Genomic DNA, 15,395 nt, shown 5'->3' on the forward strand with positions numbered 1-15,395 from the left:
TAAAAAATATTTTTTTTAAAAAACTAACTTTATTTTTTATGTTTTTTGTGAAAGTGTCAAAATTCATGAATTTCGAGAGTTTTCTACGATGTTAGAAAACGTGTTAGAAAACATGTTAGATCTAACATTCTAACATAAACATTATTTTTGGGTCTTTTACGCTCATTACGAAGAAGTCTTGACAAAACATGTACGATGAAGTCTTGACAAAACATTTACGAAGAAGTCTTGACAAAACATTTACGAAGAAGTTTCGACAAAACATTTACGAAGAAGTCTTGACAAATTCAAGAGGGTAGAAATGAGGTTAGAAAACAGGTTAGATCTAACCTTCTACCCTAAATTATATTTTTGCCGAATTCTGTATAAAACTCATGAGTTTTCTACGATGTTAGAAAACATGTTAGAAAACATGTTAGATCTAACATTCTAACATAAACATTATTTTTGTCGAAAAAAATGGTTCATTTACTCACAATATTTTTGTACAAAACGACCCCAAACTTTTAACTTCTTTTCTGCAGCTTCAAATGCTATCTTAGCGAGTTCATATTCTCTAAATTCTCTCTTTAAATCTTCTTGTTCCCATTGGTCTAGTTCGTATGGCGAGTCTCTATAACCAGAACATATCTCACGTTCATGTTCTATTTGTTTTTCATGCATTTTTCTAACTTCTTCTTCGAACAAAGGTTTTGCATTCTCTACTGTATCTTCAAGTTCTTCTTCATCTAATTTCTCATGAACTTTCTTGTCTATGGAGTCCAAAATTTTTCCAACTGCTATACAATATTTTGGAGAAGCCCACATTGCTATATAGTTTACAAGTCTTGGGTCTACATACATTCCTCTAACCTGTTTGATTTCATCAGGAATTCCTGCATGAATTTTGTATAAAAAGCAACCCGCTGTTTTCGGCGGGTTGGTATATTCTTCACAAAATGCCTTAAAATACTCTTCCCAGGACTTATTTTCCAACAACCTTCTAAAGTCTTTCCTAACCTGCTGACACATATTTGTTGCATTTACATAACCATCCTTGTCTCTACGTAAGACTTCAATACCGTTATAAGTGCCTTTTGTGAATGTTTCGCCATTATATTTGTTAGTGAATGTTTTTGCTTCGACTGACATTTCTGTTCTTACAATAAAAATAAAAAATATTTTTTTTAAAAAAACTAACTTTATTTTTCTATCTTAAGGAAATTCAAGAGGGTGAGAAAACAGGTGAAAAAATGAGTGAATGTCACCTATAAATTATATTTTTTACTGAATTTAGCAACAACTTTCTCTCAATTGGAGCTGTGGCATACTCTTTGCGTAAGCGGTTCAGACCTTCTTCGAACTCTTGGTCTCTCTTCGATTTGGATTGAGGTGGAAATTGGTAGTAATTTGGTGGAGGGACTTGCTGGAACTGAGGTGCAGGGGCTGGTGCTTTAGGTTCCTCTGGTTTGGGAATGGACTCGGTTGGTGGGACGTCGGACATTCGTTTGTGGCTTAACCGTCGGACCACAACGATAAAAATCTCTGCTCCTAGCAGTACTGCTACTGTCAGTAGCAGTACTTTTACTGACAGTAGCAGTACTTTTTTGACAGTAGCAGTACTTTTTCTGACAGTAGCAGTACTTTTACTGACAGTAGCAGTACTTTATCGTCGAAAACCCTCTCAAATTTTCCTTTTTTCTGCTCCTAGCAGTACTTTTACTGTCAGTAGCAGTACTTTTACTGACAGTAGCAGTACTTTTACTGACAGTAGCAGTACTTTTTCTGACAGTAGCAGTACTTTTTCTGACAGTAGCAGTACTTTTACTGACAGTAGCAGTACTTTTACTGACAGTAGCAATGGACAACATCGAGCCATTAGATGAGGCAATTTACCTAATTGAAATTAACGAGCTTGTTAAAGACTTCCTCAGGCAGAATGTAAAAGGCAAGCTTGTTAACTGTTGGATAACGGGAAGGGCTGCCTTGAATCTCGAGACTTCGACTGGAATTCCAATTCAAATACCAGACGGGACAGCCTACGACGACATAAAGCAAGCAAAGAAAGAAGCTCTTGTTAAGTTCCTAAACAAACGTCCTTGGATACAACTTCCAAACAGAGAGAGTCCAATTCCACGAATTATACAAATTCTCAGAGCACTGTTCCACTTCTCGGGTCAACCATTCTACATAACCTGTGAAGGCGACATCCAACCAGTTCAGTAAACATCTCATTTTAACTTCACTTTTTTATGTTTTTTGTGAAAGTGTCAAAAATAAATTGTTTTCATGAGTTTTCTACGATGTTAGAAAAGTGGTTAGAAAACGTGTTAGATCTAACATGCTAACATAAACATTATTTTTCAATACTTTTTCAGCACTTTTCCGTAGTTATATATGAAAGACAATTCGAGATAAAAGTCATAGTACAATGGAATAATATGTTGCACACCATTTGTTGTGAACCAAACTTGAAAGTCAGAGAAACTGTTACTAGGTGGTTCGTAGAATTTAGAAGCAAAGTCATAAAAGTCCTTACCAATACATAGAAAACTATTGTTGCTTGAACTGAAACTTGCATGACACATAACATTTTGAGGGTCAAACACGTTTCTATAAACTGTCAAATCTGCTGGTGGAAGTATAAATTTAAATGGACCATCTGGTGGTAATGGTTCGTTCTGGTTTAGTAACCGAAGAAATTGTGCCCAAGAACGTTTGTCTACTTTCCAAAATAAAATCTCTGTATCTCTTGGAGGGTTAATTTCAATCTTTTGAAATGAAACGGTGGAGTTCATCTTGTCATATTCTAGTTTCAGATAGTATGTTCCATTTAGTAAAGAGTCGTATTTTTCTTGAAATTCCCAATAATATTTGTTCATTTGAGTTTGAAAGTCATTTAGAGTTTTCTCAAGACTTTCGTCTGAACGAACTGTAAAGATTCTCATTTCGTCAAATTTGTCTATTAGACCATCAGAACCTTTATACTGCCCATGAAAATATACTGCGAACATAAATGCGTTAGTTCTTTTTGAAAACAAAACTTTTCTAAATCCTATTGCCTTTGCATCTGAAGGACTTTGAAGCCAACGAATTGGATAGTCAAACCTGTATGCTCGGGATGAAATTTCTTCATCTGAAATAGTCCTACCAGCATTTGTAAAGATATAGTCTAACGGTTTTGTATCTGCTACTTTTGTTCTTTGTTTTTCAACCTGAAGCATTTAATATATGTAAAAATATATTGTTTTAAAATGGTATGCCATTTCATATTTCTCATCTAACAAACAAGTTTCCTTCAACTTGAGGTTCACTAACAAACTCAGCGTACATTTCAAATAAAATTAAAAAAATGTCACTTTTTAAAAAATAAATTTTTTATTTCATGCAATGTTTTATTTCTGTGCCGTCTTCAAGTATGCCCCAATACTTACGCTTGGAGAGGACATGAACTTCGGTGAAAATTTTGTCCAATTTGAATCGACCCATCTTTTCACCGACTAAACCCATTTCAATGAGTTTGTTATAGCCTTCTTCGTTCGTCATGAGTGCGTCAATGTTCTCATAGTAAACCTTCACTTTGGATTTGACTTCGGAGAAGAATTTGTTGTACTCGTCAAGGACTGCCTTTGCGAACTGAGGGTAAGACCAATGTTCGACAATAGGTTTTAATGTGGTTACTAAGCCACTTTGACCTTGAGTGAATTCGTACTTCAAAACAAAAGGAGAAAACCTTTCAACAAAGTTGTCGACCTTCTCATAATGTTTACTCTTCATCTTTTGAGGTTTCTTAATGGAATATCCCCATGTCGAATTCATAAGCAATTTGAGTGTCATTGCAAGTTTGGGGTTTGAAGCTTTCCTAATATCATACAGTTGTTGTATGACTTTTCCAACTGTATAGTTCCTTCCCGGGAACTCACCATCTTCGTTTGGAATTCCAGTCGGAATATATTGGACAAACCTCATGTATGCAGCGTTAAGGTCGACATAGTATATCTTTTCGTTTGAGTCGAGCTTGTCGCAACCAATTGGTCCAGTTTGTGGAAATTCAAGTGAGTCTCTTATCTTCTGAGAAACTTCTCCTGTTATCTCATAAACATCGTCGAAGCAACCTGTTTCATATAAAACCTTCTGACCTAACTCAGGTGCTCTCCAATACAATTTGACGTCAATTGGATGTCTCAATGGAAGTTTGTTTATAGCATCTTGAAGTTCTTGCAACCTCATTGGAAGTTCTTCTGGTTCAGGTTGGTATCCGAACAATCCAACTCCTTGTGGAATTGTGTACTTCTTTTTGTACTAGAACTTTGTCTGGAACAACTTTTTGGTCTTGCTAACAGTGAAAAAAGTTTGTTTTCGTCTTTTGGTACAAAAGTTTCTGTCAGCTTGTCATCTGGAATTGGTTCCAACAAACCTTTCTCGAAAAAATATTTACAGCTCTGACAATGTTGCACTTACTTTTACCAAAAAATGGGTTTGTAAGACTTTCGTTCAACATGAAGTGGTTGTGGACAATTACAATCTCTTCAACCATGGTAAATTGAACTCAACAACATAGTCGTCATGTGAAGAACCTTTAGCTGTAGGTATGTTGACTCGGATATTAACATTTGCCAACGGTGCAATTTTTGCCAATTGACCTCTGAGAATGTACCATTGTCTTCACACATGACTCAAGATACTTCATCTTCTCTTCTGTAACAAGACCAGAGTTCCTGAGACATGTAAGAATGCAAGGTTCATTGACAATTGTTTCTATTGAATTGTAAAATTCATACCTTGTCAGTCAATGTCAGACTTATTTATGAAGGGGAAGTATCCAGCATGTTGTCTGACTGCTTGAGGGTTAGGTTGGTACCATTCGAACTTGACACTTGCAATTCCTTCAATTGCATTCAAAATGTCTGAGTCGGAGTCAACCATTTGTTCTCTCTTTGTAGTCTTGAAAGCGTCAAGAAGCATTGCAGCTGTTGTGACATTGCCATGTGCATAGTAAATATGACCATCTAAATCTGTTACGGTTAGTCTGAGATTGTATCCTTTCTTATTTCCGTCTTGATTGCAGCAAGTACTCCCATGAAGCCTTCTTTGTTCTTTCCTTCGTCAAAGTTTACTGTAAAGGTTCGACCAGATGTAATTTGACTTCTAAACTTCACGATACTTCTCATATGCATATCTTGTTCTTTATGGGAGCATGTGCGTCTTCACCTTTTCCTTTTTCCTTCTCAAAGGATGCAATTGTTCGTCATGTTTCCAGTAGAATCTGGCAAAGCCGTCGTGTCCTTCAACTTGAGGTTCACTAACATCGAAAGGCATGTCCATAAGACGTTCTTCTTCTAACCTCCTAATCTGTTTGGATAATTGGCACGTGCTGTTTCCAAATCCATTTCGTAGCGAAGACCAGCCAGTTTGTCATAGACTTTTATGGGTCTTCCCTTCCTATATTTAAACTTCTTCGAAACTCTCCAACCATATCTTTGCAACTCTGCTTTTATTCTAGCAGACTTTCTATCCATTCTATATGGGGGGCATTTTTATAAAAATAAAAAAAATGTTTTTTTTCTTTACTTTACATAACCCCTGCTGCCATAAGTCTTTGACGCCAACCCATACCAGCTAATGAAGGTTGACTTGGTTTAGTTTGGAAACTAAACTTTGTTTTTGGTTTATCTTCAGTTTTTGGTTTCTCTTCTTCTATCGGTTTTTCGTCACTTTTCGGTTCCTCTGACTTTACCTCACTTGCAGGTATGGTTGTGTCGTCAACATCTTCATAAATATCATATGCCATTTGTTTTGTTTTCTTTCAACTTTTTGTGTTTGTTGTAAAGTTTAGAATATTTCGACTCTAAGTCAATGAGATGTTCTATAATGAACTGTTGGTCAGTGAAGTAAACTTTTCCATCTGTTGTCTCGAAAGCTCCTTCAGACTTCAATATTTTATTTGTGAGAGTCTGTTTCTTTTTTGAGATACTAGCCGTTCCATTTCTATGAAAAGTGACTTTATAGTTAGGGTTTGTATTTCCAGACCTGGCACTTTCTATTATTGAATTTTTCTCTTCATCTGTAAGTTCTTTGACAGGTTTTGACAATGGTTCTGAACTTTTTGTTTGTGGTGTCAAATCTACCGTTTCAACTTCTTCGGTCATTTCATCTCAGTAAAAAATTTTAGTTTGGTTTGTTTTCAACTGGTTGTTGTTGTTTTTTAAGTCGGTCTAAAACTTCCTGAGGTATAGGAAGAACTTGACAAACACGTTGTGTAACTGCTGGAAGTCGACAAATCCATCTTGAACCCATTTGTCTCAATGCTGTATTGTTCATTTCATCTCAGTAAAAAAAATTTACATTCCCCACGTTTGAGGCGGTTGAGGTTGGTTATTGTTTACCCATTGTTGTGCATGGTTATATCCTCTGTTAAAGAATCTTTCACCTTGGTCCATATAGTGTCCTGCTTGGTTATAGTAGTCATTTGCTTTGTTATAATAGTTTCCTGCTTGTCTTCCTACATTGTCCATCCATCCTTGAACTTTTCCTCTTGTTTCAGGATTTGGAATAAGATTTGCTGCATCTCGTGCTACATCCCAACCTTTCTGTACAGTTTGTATAATAGGTTGTGCTTCTCTTTAAGTATACCTAATGTACTCAAAAATCTTCCTTCCAACTCCAAATACACCTCTGGCTATTGTTCCAACTGCGGGCAAAAATCTGGATGCAACTCCTGCTAATGCGCCAAATAAACCCATTTCTTATGGGGTAAAAATGACGAATCCAAACAAGGACCCCTATGTTTCTAAAGCGACAAAGAAAGCACTCATGGTAAAAATCTTTAGTTCAACACCAAATGCTTGGTTTATGGATATCTTGGAAAACATTCCGAGGTATAGAGAAGATGGACCACCATACTGGCTAATATTTGTTGGTCAAAACACAAGATACTGTGAAGCCATACCATTATGGTCCAAAAATATTTTAGATGTGAAAACTGCTTTGACAATATTCGTTGACAAATACCATCCAACAAAACTGACATCTGACTGTGAAAGTTCTTTCAAATCAGATGATGTAAAAAACTATCTGCGTTCAAAAAATGTAAACCAATATTTCATTGTCGACCAAAACCATTCTGCTCTTGGTGTCATTGACGGTTGTATAAAAATGTTAAGAGACTTAAACCAACCACAAGGTGGTGAGGTAGATGAAATGTCATATGACGACAAATATAGACACTTCTCCATGGCAAAGATGAGACAAGTTTTAAATATTTACAATAACCGTAAACAAAAAGGTTTGGGAAACCACTCCCCCGAAGAAATGAAAAACAACCCTGACTTAGAGAAAGACTATATATTTAATTAGTTTAGTCAAAAAGACAAACAAGAAAGAATGCCAGGCTTCAAACTTAAGAAAGGCGACAAAGTAAAAATAGAAATACCTAAACGCGACCCATATGAAAATACTATTGACTATGACAACAATGGAACCCGACAGTACTCACATTCGTGTTCGTAAAAATAGAAGAAAGTATACAAGAGAATATTATGAAGTTTTAGGCAAACATGGCAAAATGTACAGACTGCAAGCAGAAGATAAAACTACTATTGTCAGACCTCGTTTCAAACTTGTCAAAGTTCAAGGTGGTATACTTTCAAAGACAGTTCCTAACAAATATAAGACAACTCCTACGAATATGCTAAAGAAGTTGAAAATGACGACTAAGCATTTCTATACCATGCGTAAACTGTCATGTAAGGTGGCATGTAGTCTTTACTTTGTCCCGTTGTTTGCGTATATCCTGAAACGCGATGTGTATGGTTTCCTCCTCCCTCAGTGTTACTCCAGAAACAATTTATAGCAAACTTAACGTTGTCTTTAACATCATATCCTTTACCTTTTGTCATTGCTGCCCAATCCCAATATCTATGCTTATGCCAACCCGCTTGAGATGTACTTAAATCTATGTAGTGACTGTGTGCAGGTAAATTTTCACCTGAAATCGTTTTACTTCCTCCTGTTTCCTTTGAAGAGTTTGCACAATACAAAAACCTGTCGACTATTTGAGTCCAAGTTCCAAAACCCAGAACTGTTTCTGATCTGGTAGAGTTCATTGACGTATAAATAGAGCCTATAGGATATAATGTTTGAAGTATTTCTGTCTTTAATGTTTGAAGCTCTGTTTTGTCTGCTTTCTTGTCATATAAATCTTGAGCAGTGAATTTAATATTATGTTCATCCTTCATGACATAAACATCTTTACATCTAATGTTTTTCATCGTCGTTATGTCGTCATCCGATGTTAAACCTTGTGGAAAGTTAGGAGGTTTACAATATAATACATCCCCACCAGTTTCTTCAACCGTTCCTGCAATATTTTCTATACCAACAGTTGCGAAGAAATCGTGTGTATGTCCAACGTCACTTTTCTTGTTTAAGGTTTCTTGTAAGTTTGTAATATTTGCAATGGTATGTGTATGAGTCTTTTTAGAATATTCTTTGTCAGCTCTTGTCACTTCACTTGACATTTTATTGTCAACATATGTTTTATCCGCTTTGTCATCTAACATTGCTGGTAGTTCATCTACGTCATAGATGTTATGTGTATGGTGTTTTTGTGGGTATGTTCTATCTGTCCATGCGAGAATATAGTCTCTTGTTGCATCTACATACTCTTTGTCAGCTTTGTTGTCAATATCTGCCTTCAAAAGAAGTTCATCTATAGGTTTCTCGTTTAAAGTTCTTTTTGTTGGATTTATACAAACAGTATGGTTCTTACTGTCTTGAAACAGAAACTCGTCTGTCAATGGGTTTATCGTCAGTTTTAAGTTTCCTTCTTTCAATGACTCAGATATCTTAGAATAGTTTGAAAAGTTTGTTGTGTTCTTATTTAGAGCTTGCACAATGAGTTGTCGGTTGTGTTGTATTTCTCTCATAGACGCTGTTTCTTTCGACATTTTTATTCTAGATAAAATATGCTTTCAATAGAAAAAGAAAATTCAAGAGTTGCTACAACTAAACCATTAGATGAACTTTTTACGAATGTCGGTCAAAAGTTTGAGACAGAGACCGTAAAGCATGAAGGCTATCGTTTTGACTACCCATTAAGATGGTTAAGAGACCCATCCGTCACAAAAGCTATTGGCTTTCGTAGAATGAAATTCATTTCAGAAGCCATACATGGTTTCCCATTTACGGTCGCTTTTGAAATTCGATACTATAACAAAGAAAAACATACGTATGAGAAATTTGAACAGGGAAAACTTTTACAAGTGAATTTGCTTGTAAACTTAGAAACAACTCTTCAAGCTTTTCAAGAAAAAATAAACGATATCTATCTCGAATATGCAAACCAGTATAACATTGACGAAGGAGAATACCATCTCGATATTATTTATGACAGGAAAAATGCAACTGTTAAAATCAATAAAATAGAAGACCTTGGAGAAAACGTTTATATTTCTACAAAATATAACAACTTGGCATGGCATAGATTTTTGAGGATGTTAAATCAGCCTGCATGGTATCCAGTACACCCGGACTATTATGAAGTCGAAAACCCTAATGGAACATATGAAAATGTTTTCGACTCAGATGCTATTATAGTTCATGCTTCATTTTCTGGTGCACAAAACTCTTTTTATGCTTGGCAAATGACTTTTACGAAAAACCTACAAAGCTATATGAACCACCGAGTGGAAGTATTTCGGATTTTCAAGTATGGTTTACTACAGATGGAAGAAAGAGAATAATTCCATTATACCATGCGTTTTACTTAGAACTTAGTTTCATATACAACTACTATCGAACGGTAAAAATATAATTTTTTAATACGGTTGAGGTGTTGGATTTGGTTGCCAACTAGACTGTGGTGCAGGTTCAGGCTGTTGTATAACAGGAGCTTGCTCTTCTGGTTCAGGGTCTTTAGGTATAATACCAACAAACTGACCTACTCTTTTACCAATATTTTTGACTCCGTTCCAAATTCCTCTTCCTACGGTTTTTATTCCATCCATATACCTCTTCCAACATTTCGAAAGAAGTTTCCTATTCTTCCAAAGAAACCCATTTTACTATATGTAAAAATCTAATGTCCGCCTAGTCTCTTACGTTTCCTGTTGAGTTCCATTGCATTCTTTAACTGGAGCTCATACATTCTATTTCTCCTCTGGTAGAAAACATATTCTGGGTCAACTCCTGTGTTCGCGTCATCTGCATAGAGTTGTTTATATCCCACTTCAGGGTTTGTATAAAACTCTTTCCATCTCATATTTGCATACCATGGTGGTAAGCCTAACGCAGCGTCATTTGACATGGCAGTTTGCATTTGTACATCTGTTGGCACTTGACCATAGTTTGCCATTGCAGTTTGTATTCTAACTTCATTTGGAATATTCTCTGGGTTTGGTTGTCCAGGTTGCTGTGCATTCGCTAAGTTCTGTGCGTCCATTTAATATTAGATAAAAAATCTCTTACGAGTACATATGCTGAACATTTGCTGGTATTGGTTCATCTTCATATTCTCTGTACTTTTCTGCCACGTCAAATAAATAAATGACACAATGGAAAAAACCTAAAACAAGTAGTCCTATTTCAAACCACATTTACTTACCAATAAAATTTCTTTATTGTGACACTTTCTCCGGTTTATAGGACCTCTCTCATATTCTATCTTGTCATATCTAAACTCATAGTCATGTATGTCCTCTAACCATCTCATAACGGTTTCCAAACCACTTTTATCGGATGTAAAGTAAAAGCATGGATGGTTATGTATAACGTCTAAAGTTTCTAAAGAGTCTCTCAAAGTCCAGTCTACTTGGTATTGAAAATCCCATGTGTTATAGAACGGCGGGTCCACTATAAAGAAAACATTTTCCTTGTCTTTATATTTTTCATACAAATCTGTCCAATGACATCTCACAAACTCTATACCCTCAATATATTTTTCTATGTCCTCTTTGAAAACATTTGTATAGTTGAGATATAAAACTTTTGACATAAGTGTTTCAATGTCATGAACTCTTATAGCACCACTATATAATAGTCTAGCAGATATACTATTCCAGTCTATATTCTGCTTTTTTCAAAACCTCTCTCACAATATTTTTCTTATCTAATGGTATACGTTCCATCTTACCTATAGGTATCTTTTCTTTTAACTCTTTCAATATTTTGTTTGTGTCTGGAATATGTTTGAGACGGTCCATATAGTTGTCGAAGTCATTGCATATAATCTTTGAGTCTGGAAATATTATATGGCACAAATGGGATATATAGAAACTTCCACCGAACAAATCTACAAATGTTAGACCATTCGGTAGTTTCTTAAGTTCTCTCAATATAATATCTTTACATTTACTCTTATTTCCAAAGAACGGTAACGGTGGTTTTGTAAAATTCATTTATATATAATAATAAAAATGTTTTTACCTGAAAAGTGACAGAAAAGTGACAAAACATGAAAACATATATAATTTGTGAAAAGCTCCTGGAAGCCCTCCGAATAAAAACTTCATTTATACTAAACATCTTCAGGGCTAGAGGGCACGAAGTGCCTGGAAGCCCCACTACCTTTTTTTTTTTTTTTTTTTTTTTTTTTTTTTTTTTGCTTTCTTTATTATTTTAAATTTGCATATTTCCATCAAAAGTTCATAAGGTAAAAAATTTCGTTTATTTTTACTAAGAAAAAAAAGGTTTTTGATAATAAATTTATTTTATTTCGAAAAAGTAGCAATAATCGTAAAAGGGTATTGATAGGCTTGCTAAAGTAACTAATTTTAGCTGTCAAATACTTTTGTATTTTGAAGTAAATTAGTATAAATTTGTTTTTACTTTTATTTCGAAAAAGTAACAATAATCGTAAAAGGGTATTGATAGGCTTGCTAAAGTAACTAATTTTAGCTGTCAAATACTTTTGTATTTTGAAGTAAATTAGTATAAATTTGATATTATTTTAACTCCCTTTGAAAACCTCAATTTTCCATACAGATGGAACGGGAATAGCATCCAATATTCCCTGAGAATGGTTACGCATTCTCAGTTCCCTCTATATTTCGAACGAAGCTCTCATCGGTCTTTTTTTTAATACTAAACGTTTTTTTCCCTGTCACTTTTAGCTAAAATTTGGGTTTGCCCAATCTTTTCATTGTATTTACTCATGTATTCATCGAAATCATCTGGTTTTATCATTGGAAACTTTGTATACACATTAATAAAGAATGGATATGTAATGGAGTAGTCACTTATCTTCTTATTACTGAAATTCGATGTGATCTGTGTGAAAAGTCTTTCCTGAATCTCTTGTTTCATAGTCTTATAGGCCTTATCTATCAAAACCGATACAATCTCTCGTGCAACTTGAATGTTTCCATCAGGATTCATGATGATTTCAAGGTAATTTCTCGGCAAAAAGTTATAAAAATTCTTAACCAACAAAGATTTGCCGTATGGATGGCAGGAATCGTGGAATTGGTATACGAGCTTCTTAACATCACGATCCCTGCGCATTTTGCTTAATTGTTCGGAAATCATTTCGAAAATTATTTTTGAATCAAAAACAGAAGTATCAGGAGATATGGCGTAAATAAACAATGAATAGAAATGTCTTTCAAATAAGTCTTCGAGTTTGAACTTGAGGTTCTCTCTCTTTAGATATAGTTGGTAAATCAAAAACAAATAGTCGGGATTAACGCGCTGATTGGTAAAAAGAATCTTTTCAAACTGGGCATCCGTAAGGATGAACGAACTAATTCCTGAAACGAGGAAATCAAAAAGAAAAACAAAAGAAGTCGGATTAAAATTATCTACTAAGCAATTAAACATATCTTGTGAGTACTTCATAAATACTTTGTCTTTCATGTCAGATGACCTTAAATAACTGAAAAATTTGTTAAAATACGTTTGAGCTGTCCTTAACTTGAAAACTGTGCATTGTGTAGGGTAGAACGTAACTTTTCTGATCAATGAGTAAAAATATTCTCCAACCTCGTTGCTGTCCAAAATAATATCAAAAATTTTGTTTTTCGCGTACCGTAATAAATCAGCAAAGTCTGTTGAAATGGAATTATTTTCATCAAATATGAGATTCATAATCATGTTGAGGATTCTTGGCGATGAAAAGAAGTCCGATAAATTCTGATTGATTTGTTCTTTTTTGTAAAGCTGTATCTTAAGATCGTGCGAGCCAATCACAGTTCGGAGACTCTGTTCATCGATATCAAAGTCACCTTCTAATATACGACTTAGTGTTGACTTTGATATCATATGAAAAGTGATCTAGTCAAGAAAAGAGGAGAAAAAAAATATTTATTCTGAAGTTTTTGATTTTTCCAAAGAAATACAAATTAGATTCTCAAACATAGGATTATTTTTGATTCAAATGCTGATCGGTATTAAATTTTGAATAGTTTACATCTAAAATTTCGAAGCCGCCTTTGACGAAAATGTTAAATTTATCAAAAATTCGAGCTCATCTAGGCTGTTGTTAGTTTTTTTAATAATGACATCTATCAAAAAGTGAATGAGCAATTAAATTTTTGGAAAATTTTGCCACCAATTAATTTTTTTAAACAGAAAATGCAAGCGAATTGAATGTAACTACCAATATATATCTGGTTTATTCAATTCCTAAATTTGAATTCACGAAAAAAAAATTCCTAAATTTGCTTTTTCTGAGGAATGACTATAGACAAAAAAATCTGTTACTTCACTTAATATGAAGTACTAATTTACTTTCTCATATAGAATATATTAATGCTTGTGTTTTGAGTTTTAGTATCAAATTGAGTTGAAAAAAACAAAATAAAATATTGAATTTTTCGAACTCATTTATCTAACATTAATTATAAGAAAAATATGAGCATATTTACCAGAAAGTAAATTTCTATAATAATTAATTCATATTAAAGTGAATTTTTATTAGATTGAATTGAAAAAATAAATTAGGAAAGAAGTTCTGAATGAATCCGGAACTCATTATGATCCTATCAGAAAAACAATAGATATATTCAAATGCTGTTCGGCATTAAAAGCAAAAATAATCATATACCTGAGAATTACACTTTTCCGACATTTTCGGGTCGCTTCACGCCCCTGACAAAACATCGGGAAAGTGTAAATTTTCTCAATACCTTTCTAACGGCTTTGTTATTCTATTGCAAAACTGAAAAGATGAAGTAAAAAAGTTTCACGCAATTTGAATGAATCAGTTCACCAAACGGCAAAATTTTCGATTGAAGTGAAATAACATATTTTTGTGCCCATAATATAAGCAAAAGAAAGACCGATCAAAATTGTTATCTCATACTTGGCTTTCAACTGTGTCAATTTTTCTACGATACTGATGTTGTAAAAAAAAACAGGGAGAGAAAAAAAAATTTCGGATGGCGAACGGATCTCGATTCGATGCATTGCTGAATCAAGTTCAAAGTAAACTTGACCAGCTAGAAAATGCGAAAGAAGAATTCGAATCGTATGATCTAGAGCAAAAAAAGAATACTGTTTCAAGAGGACTTCGAGAATTAAATCAATGTCAAAATAATATTATGGAAATGGATCGTCTTGTTCAAACAATGCCAATGAGAGATAGAGAATTCTTTGTTCAAGATATTGCAACGTGTAAAAGTTCCCATAAAAATCTGTTAGTTGCGTATAACAAACTTGATGAAGAAGTTAAGCGTCTTATATTAATTGATGAAGCTCAGAGAAATTCTGGAGTTGATCAAGACTCTTTAAATCGTACTGCAGCAAAACTTGATAACGCAAACCAAAATCTTTCAGAAGCTATCTCTCTTGGAGGTAAGGTTATCGCAGGGCAAGAAAAAGCAATGAACACACTAGCTGAAGATCGTCAAGCACTTGTTCGAATTGATAAAAACGTTGATAACATCATGGATGAAACGAGTAAAGCTAACAAGCTGGCAAATTCAATGTGTGGTCGTGCTTGTTTGAATGGTAGTTTAGCATGGATCATCGCTTTACTTCTTGGATTGGTATTTGCCGCTTTATTAATTTTGAGGATCCGCAAGATCGGACCTTTCAAGAAAAAGGCCTAATTTACTATCTTATTTTTAGTTTTGTTCGGATATTTCGTTTTATATATTTTATTTGTTTAATAAAATTCACTATTATTGTTAACTTAAGTAAGTGTTTTGAGCTCGAAACGCAGTACCAGAATAATTTTTCATTATTATTATAACTATTATGGAAATATTATTCATATTTTTACTTCTAAGCAATATCAATGCCTGAATTCTTGGTATTCAAATACACATATGTAGGGCAAGCTAATCTCATCTTATAGTAAAATAACATAAAACGAATTTTCTATTTTGAAAAGTAAATTTCCCAGATTTTTTTGATTATTTTTATTGAAAATTTTTATATGATTTTTTTTTGGAATGAAAAAATGAATTTAAAGAGGT

The 15,395-nt window shown here is 34.1% G+C and overlaps 8 protein-coding genes and 3 pseudogenes across 11 annotated transcripts, besides 3 other annotated features; 3 read left to right on the plus strand and 8 right to left on the minus strand.

The window, feature by feature from the left end:
- Positions 1-8,807: part of a mobile genetic element that runs on past the window's edge.
- On the minus strand, positions 469-1,131 carry TVAGG3_0062400 (uncharacterized protein; the record flags this gene model as incomplete). The annotated part of the gene is made up of 1 exon (XM_051221440.1): positions 469-1,131. One exon carries the CDS (start codon positions 1,129-1,131, stop codon positions 469-471), a length of 663 nt encoding a protein of 220 aa, XP_051106426.1.
- On the minus strand, positions 1,261-1,483 carry TVAGG3_0062410 (uncharacterized protein; the record flags this gene model as incomplete). Its single annotated transcript, XM_051221441.1, has 1 exon — positions 1,261-1,483. A coding segment is annotated over one exon (223 nt), but the record flags the coding sequence as incomplete, so codon positions are not given.
- Positions 2,343-3,203, minus strand: TVAGG3_0062420 (uncharacterized protein; the record flags this gene model as incomplete). The annotated part of the gene is made up of 1 exon (XM_051221442.1): positions 2,343-3,203. One exon carries the CDS (start codon positions 3,201-3,203, stop codon positions 2,343-2,345), a length of 861 nt encoding a protein of 286 aa, XP_051106428.1.
- On the minus strand, positions 3,358-5,498 carry TVAGG3_0062430 (annotated as a pseudogene). Its single transcript has one exon. A coding segment is annotated over exon 1 (2,141 nt).
- Positions 5,547-6,128, minus strand: TVAGG3_0062440 (annotated as a pseudogene). Its single transcript has one exon. A coding segment is annotated over exon 1 (582 nt).
- TVAGG3_0062450 (uncharacterized protein) lies at positions 6,148-6,300 on the minus strand (the record flags this gene model as incomplete). The annotated part of the gene is made up of 1 exon (XM_051221443.1): positions 6,148-6,300. The coding sequence occupies one exon, from the start codon at positions 6,298-6,300 to the stop codon at positions 6,148-6,150; it is 153 nt and encodes a 50-aa protein (XP_051106429.1).
- Positions 6,739-7,176, plus strand: TVAGG3_0062460 (K02A2.6-like family; the record flags this gene model as incomplete). Its single annotated transcript, XM_051221444.1, has 1 exon — positions 6,739-7,176. A coding segment is annotated over one exon (438 nt), but the record flags the coding sequence as incomplete, so codon positions are not given.
- On the minus strand, positions 7,692-8,711 carry TVAGG3_0062470 (phage tail repeat-like family; the record flags this gene model as incomplete). The annotated part of the gene is made up of 1 exon (XM_051221445.1): positions 7,692-8,711. A coding segment is annotated over one exon (1,020 nt), but the record flags the coding sequence as incomplete, so codon positions are not given.
- Positions 8,808-8,945: 138 nt separating the features above from the next.
- TVAGG3_0062480 lies at positions 8,946-9,793 on the plus strand (annotated as a pseudogene). The gene has a single exon. A coding segment is annotated over exon 1 (848 nt).
- A 264-nt stretch (positions 9,794-10,057) lies between these two features.
- TVAGG3_0062490 (uncharacterized protein) lies at positions 10,058-10,420 on the minus strand (the record flags this gene model as incomplete). Its single annotated transcript, XM_051221446.1, has 1 exon — positions 10,058-10,420. The coding sequence occupies one exon, from the start codon at positions 10,418-10,420 to the stop codon at positions 10,058-10,060; it is 363 nt and encodes a 120-aa protein (XP_051106432.1).
- Positions 10,421-11,580: 1,160 nt separating this feature from the next.
- Positions 11,581-12,107: a mobile genetic element.
- Positions 12,077-12,107: a terminal%2Cinverted (terminal inverted repeat of MuDR-3_TvMULE3 transposon ID:TVAGG3_0062500).
- Positions 12,108-14,342: 2,235 nt separating this feature from the next.
- Positions 14,343-15,084, plus strand: TVAGG3_0062520 (vesicle transport V-SNARE protein family; the record flags this gene model as incomplete). Its single annotated transcript, XM_001320729.1, has 1 exon — positions 14,355-15,026. One exon carries the CDS (start codon positions 14,355-14,357, stop codon positions 15,024-15,026), a length of 672 nt encoding a protein of 223 aa, XP_001320764.1.
- Positions 15,085-15,395: the final 311 nt, after the last annotated feature.

Source organism: Trichomonas vaginalis, chromosome IV (assembly GCF_026262505.1).
Source record: "Trichomonas vaginalis G3 chromosome IV, whole genome shotgun sequence".
In the NCBI taxonomy this organism is placed as follows: Eukaryota; Parabasalia; order Trichomonadida; family Trichomonadidae; genus Trichomonas; species Trichomonas vaginalis.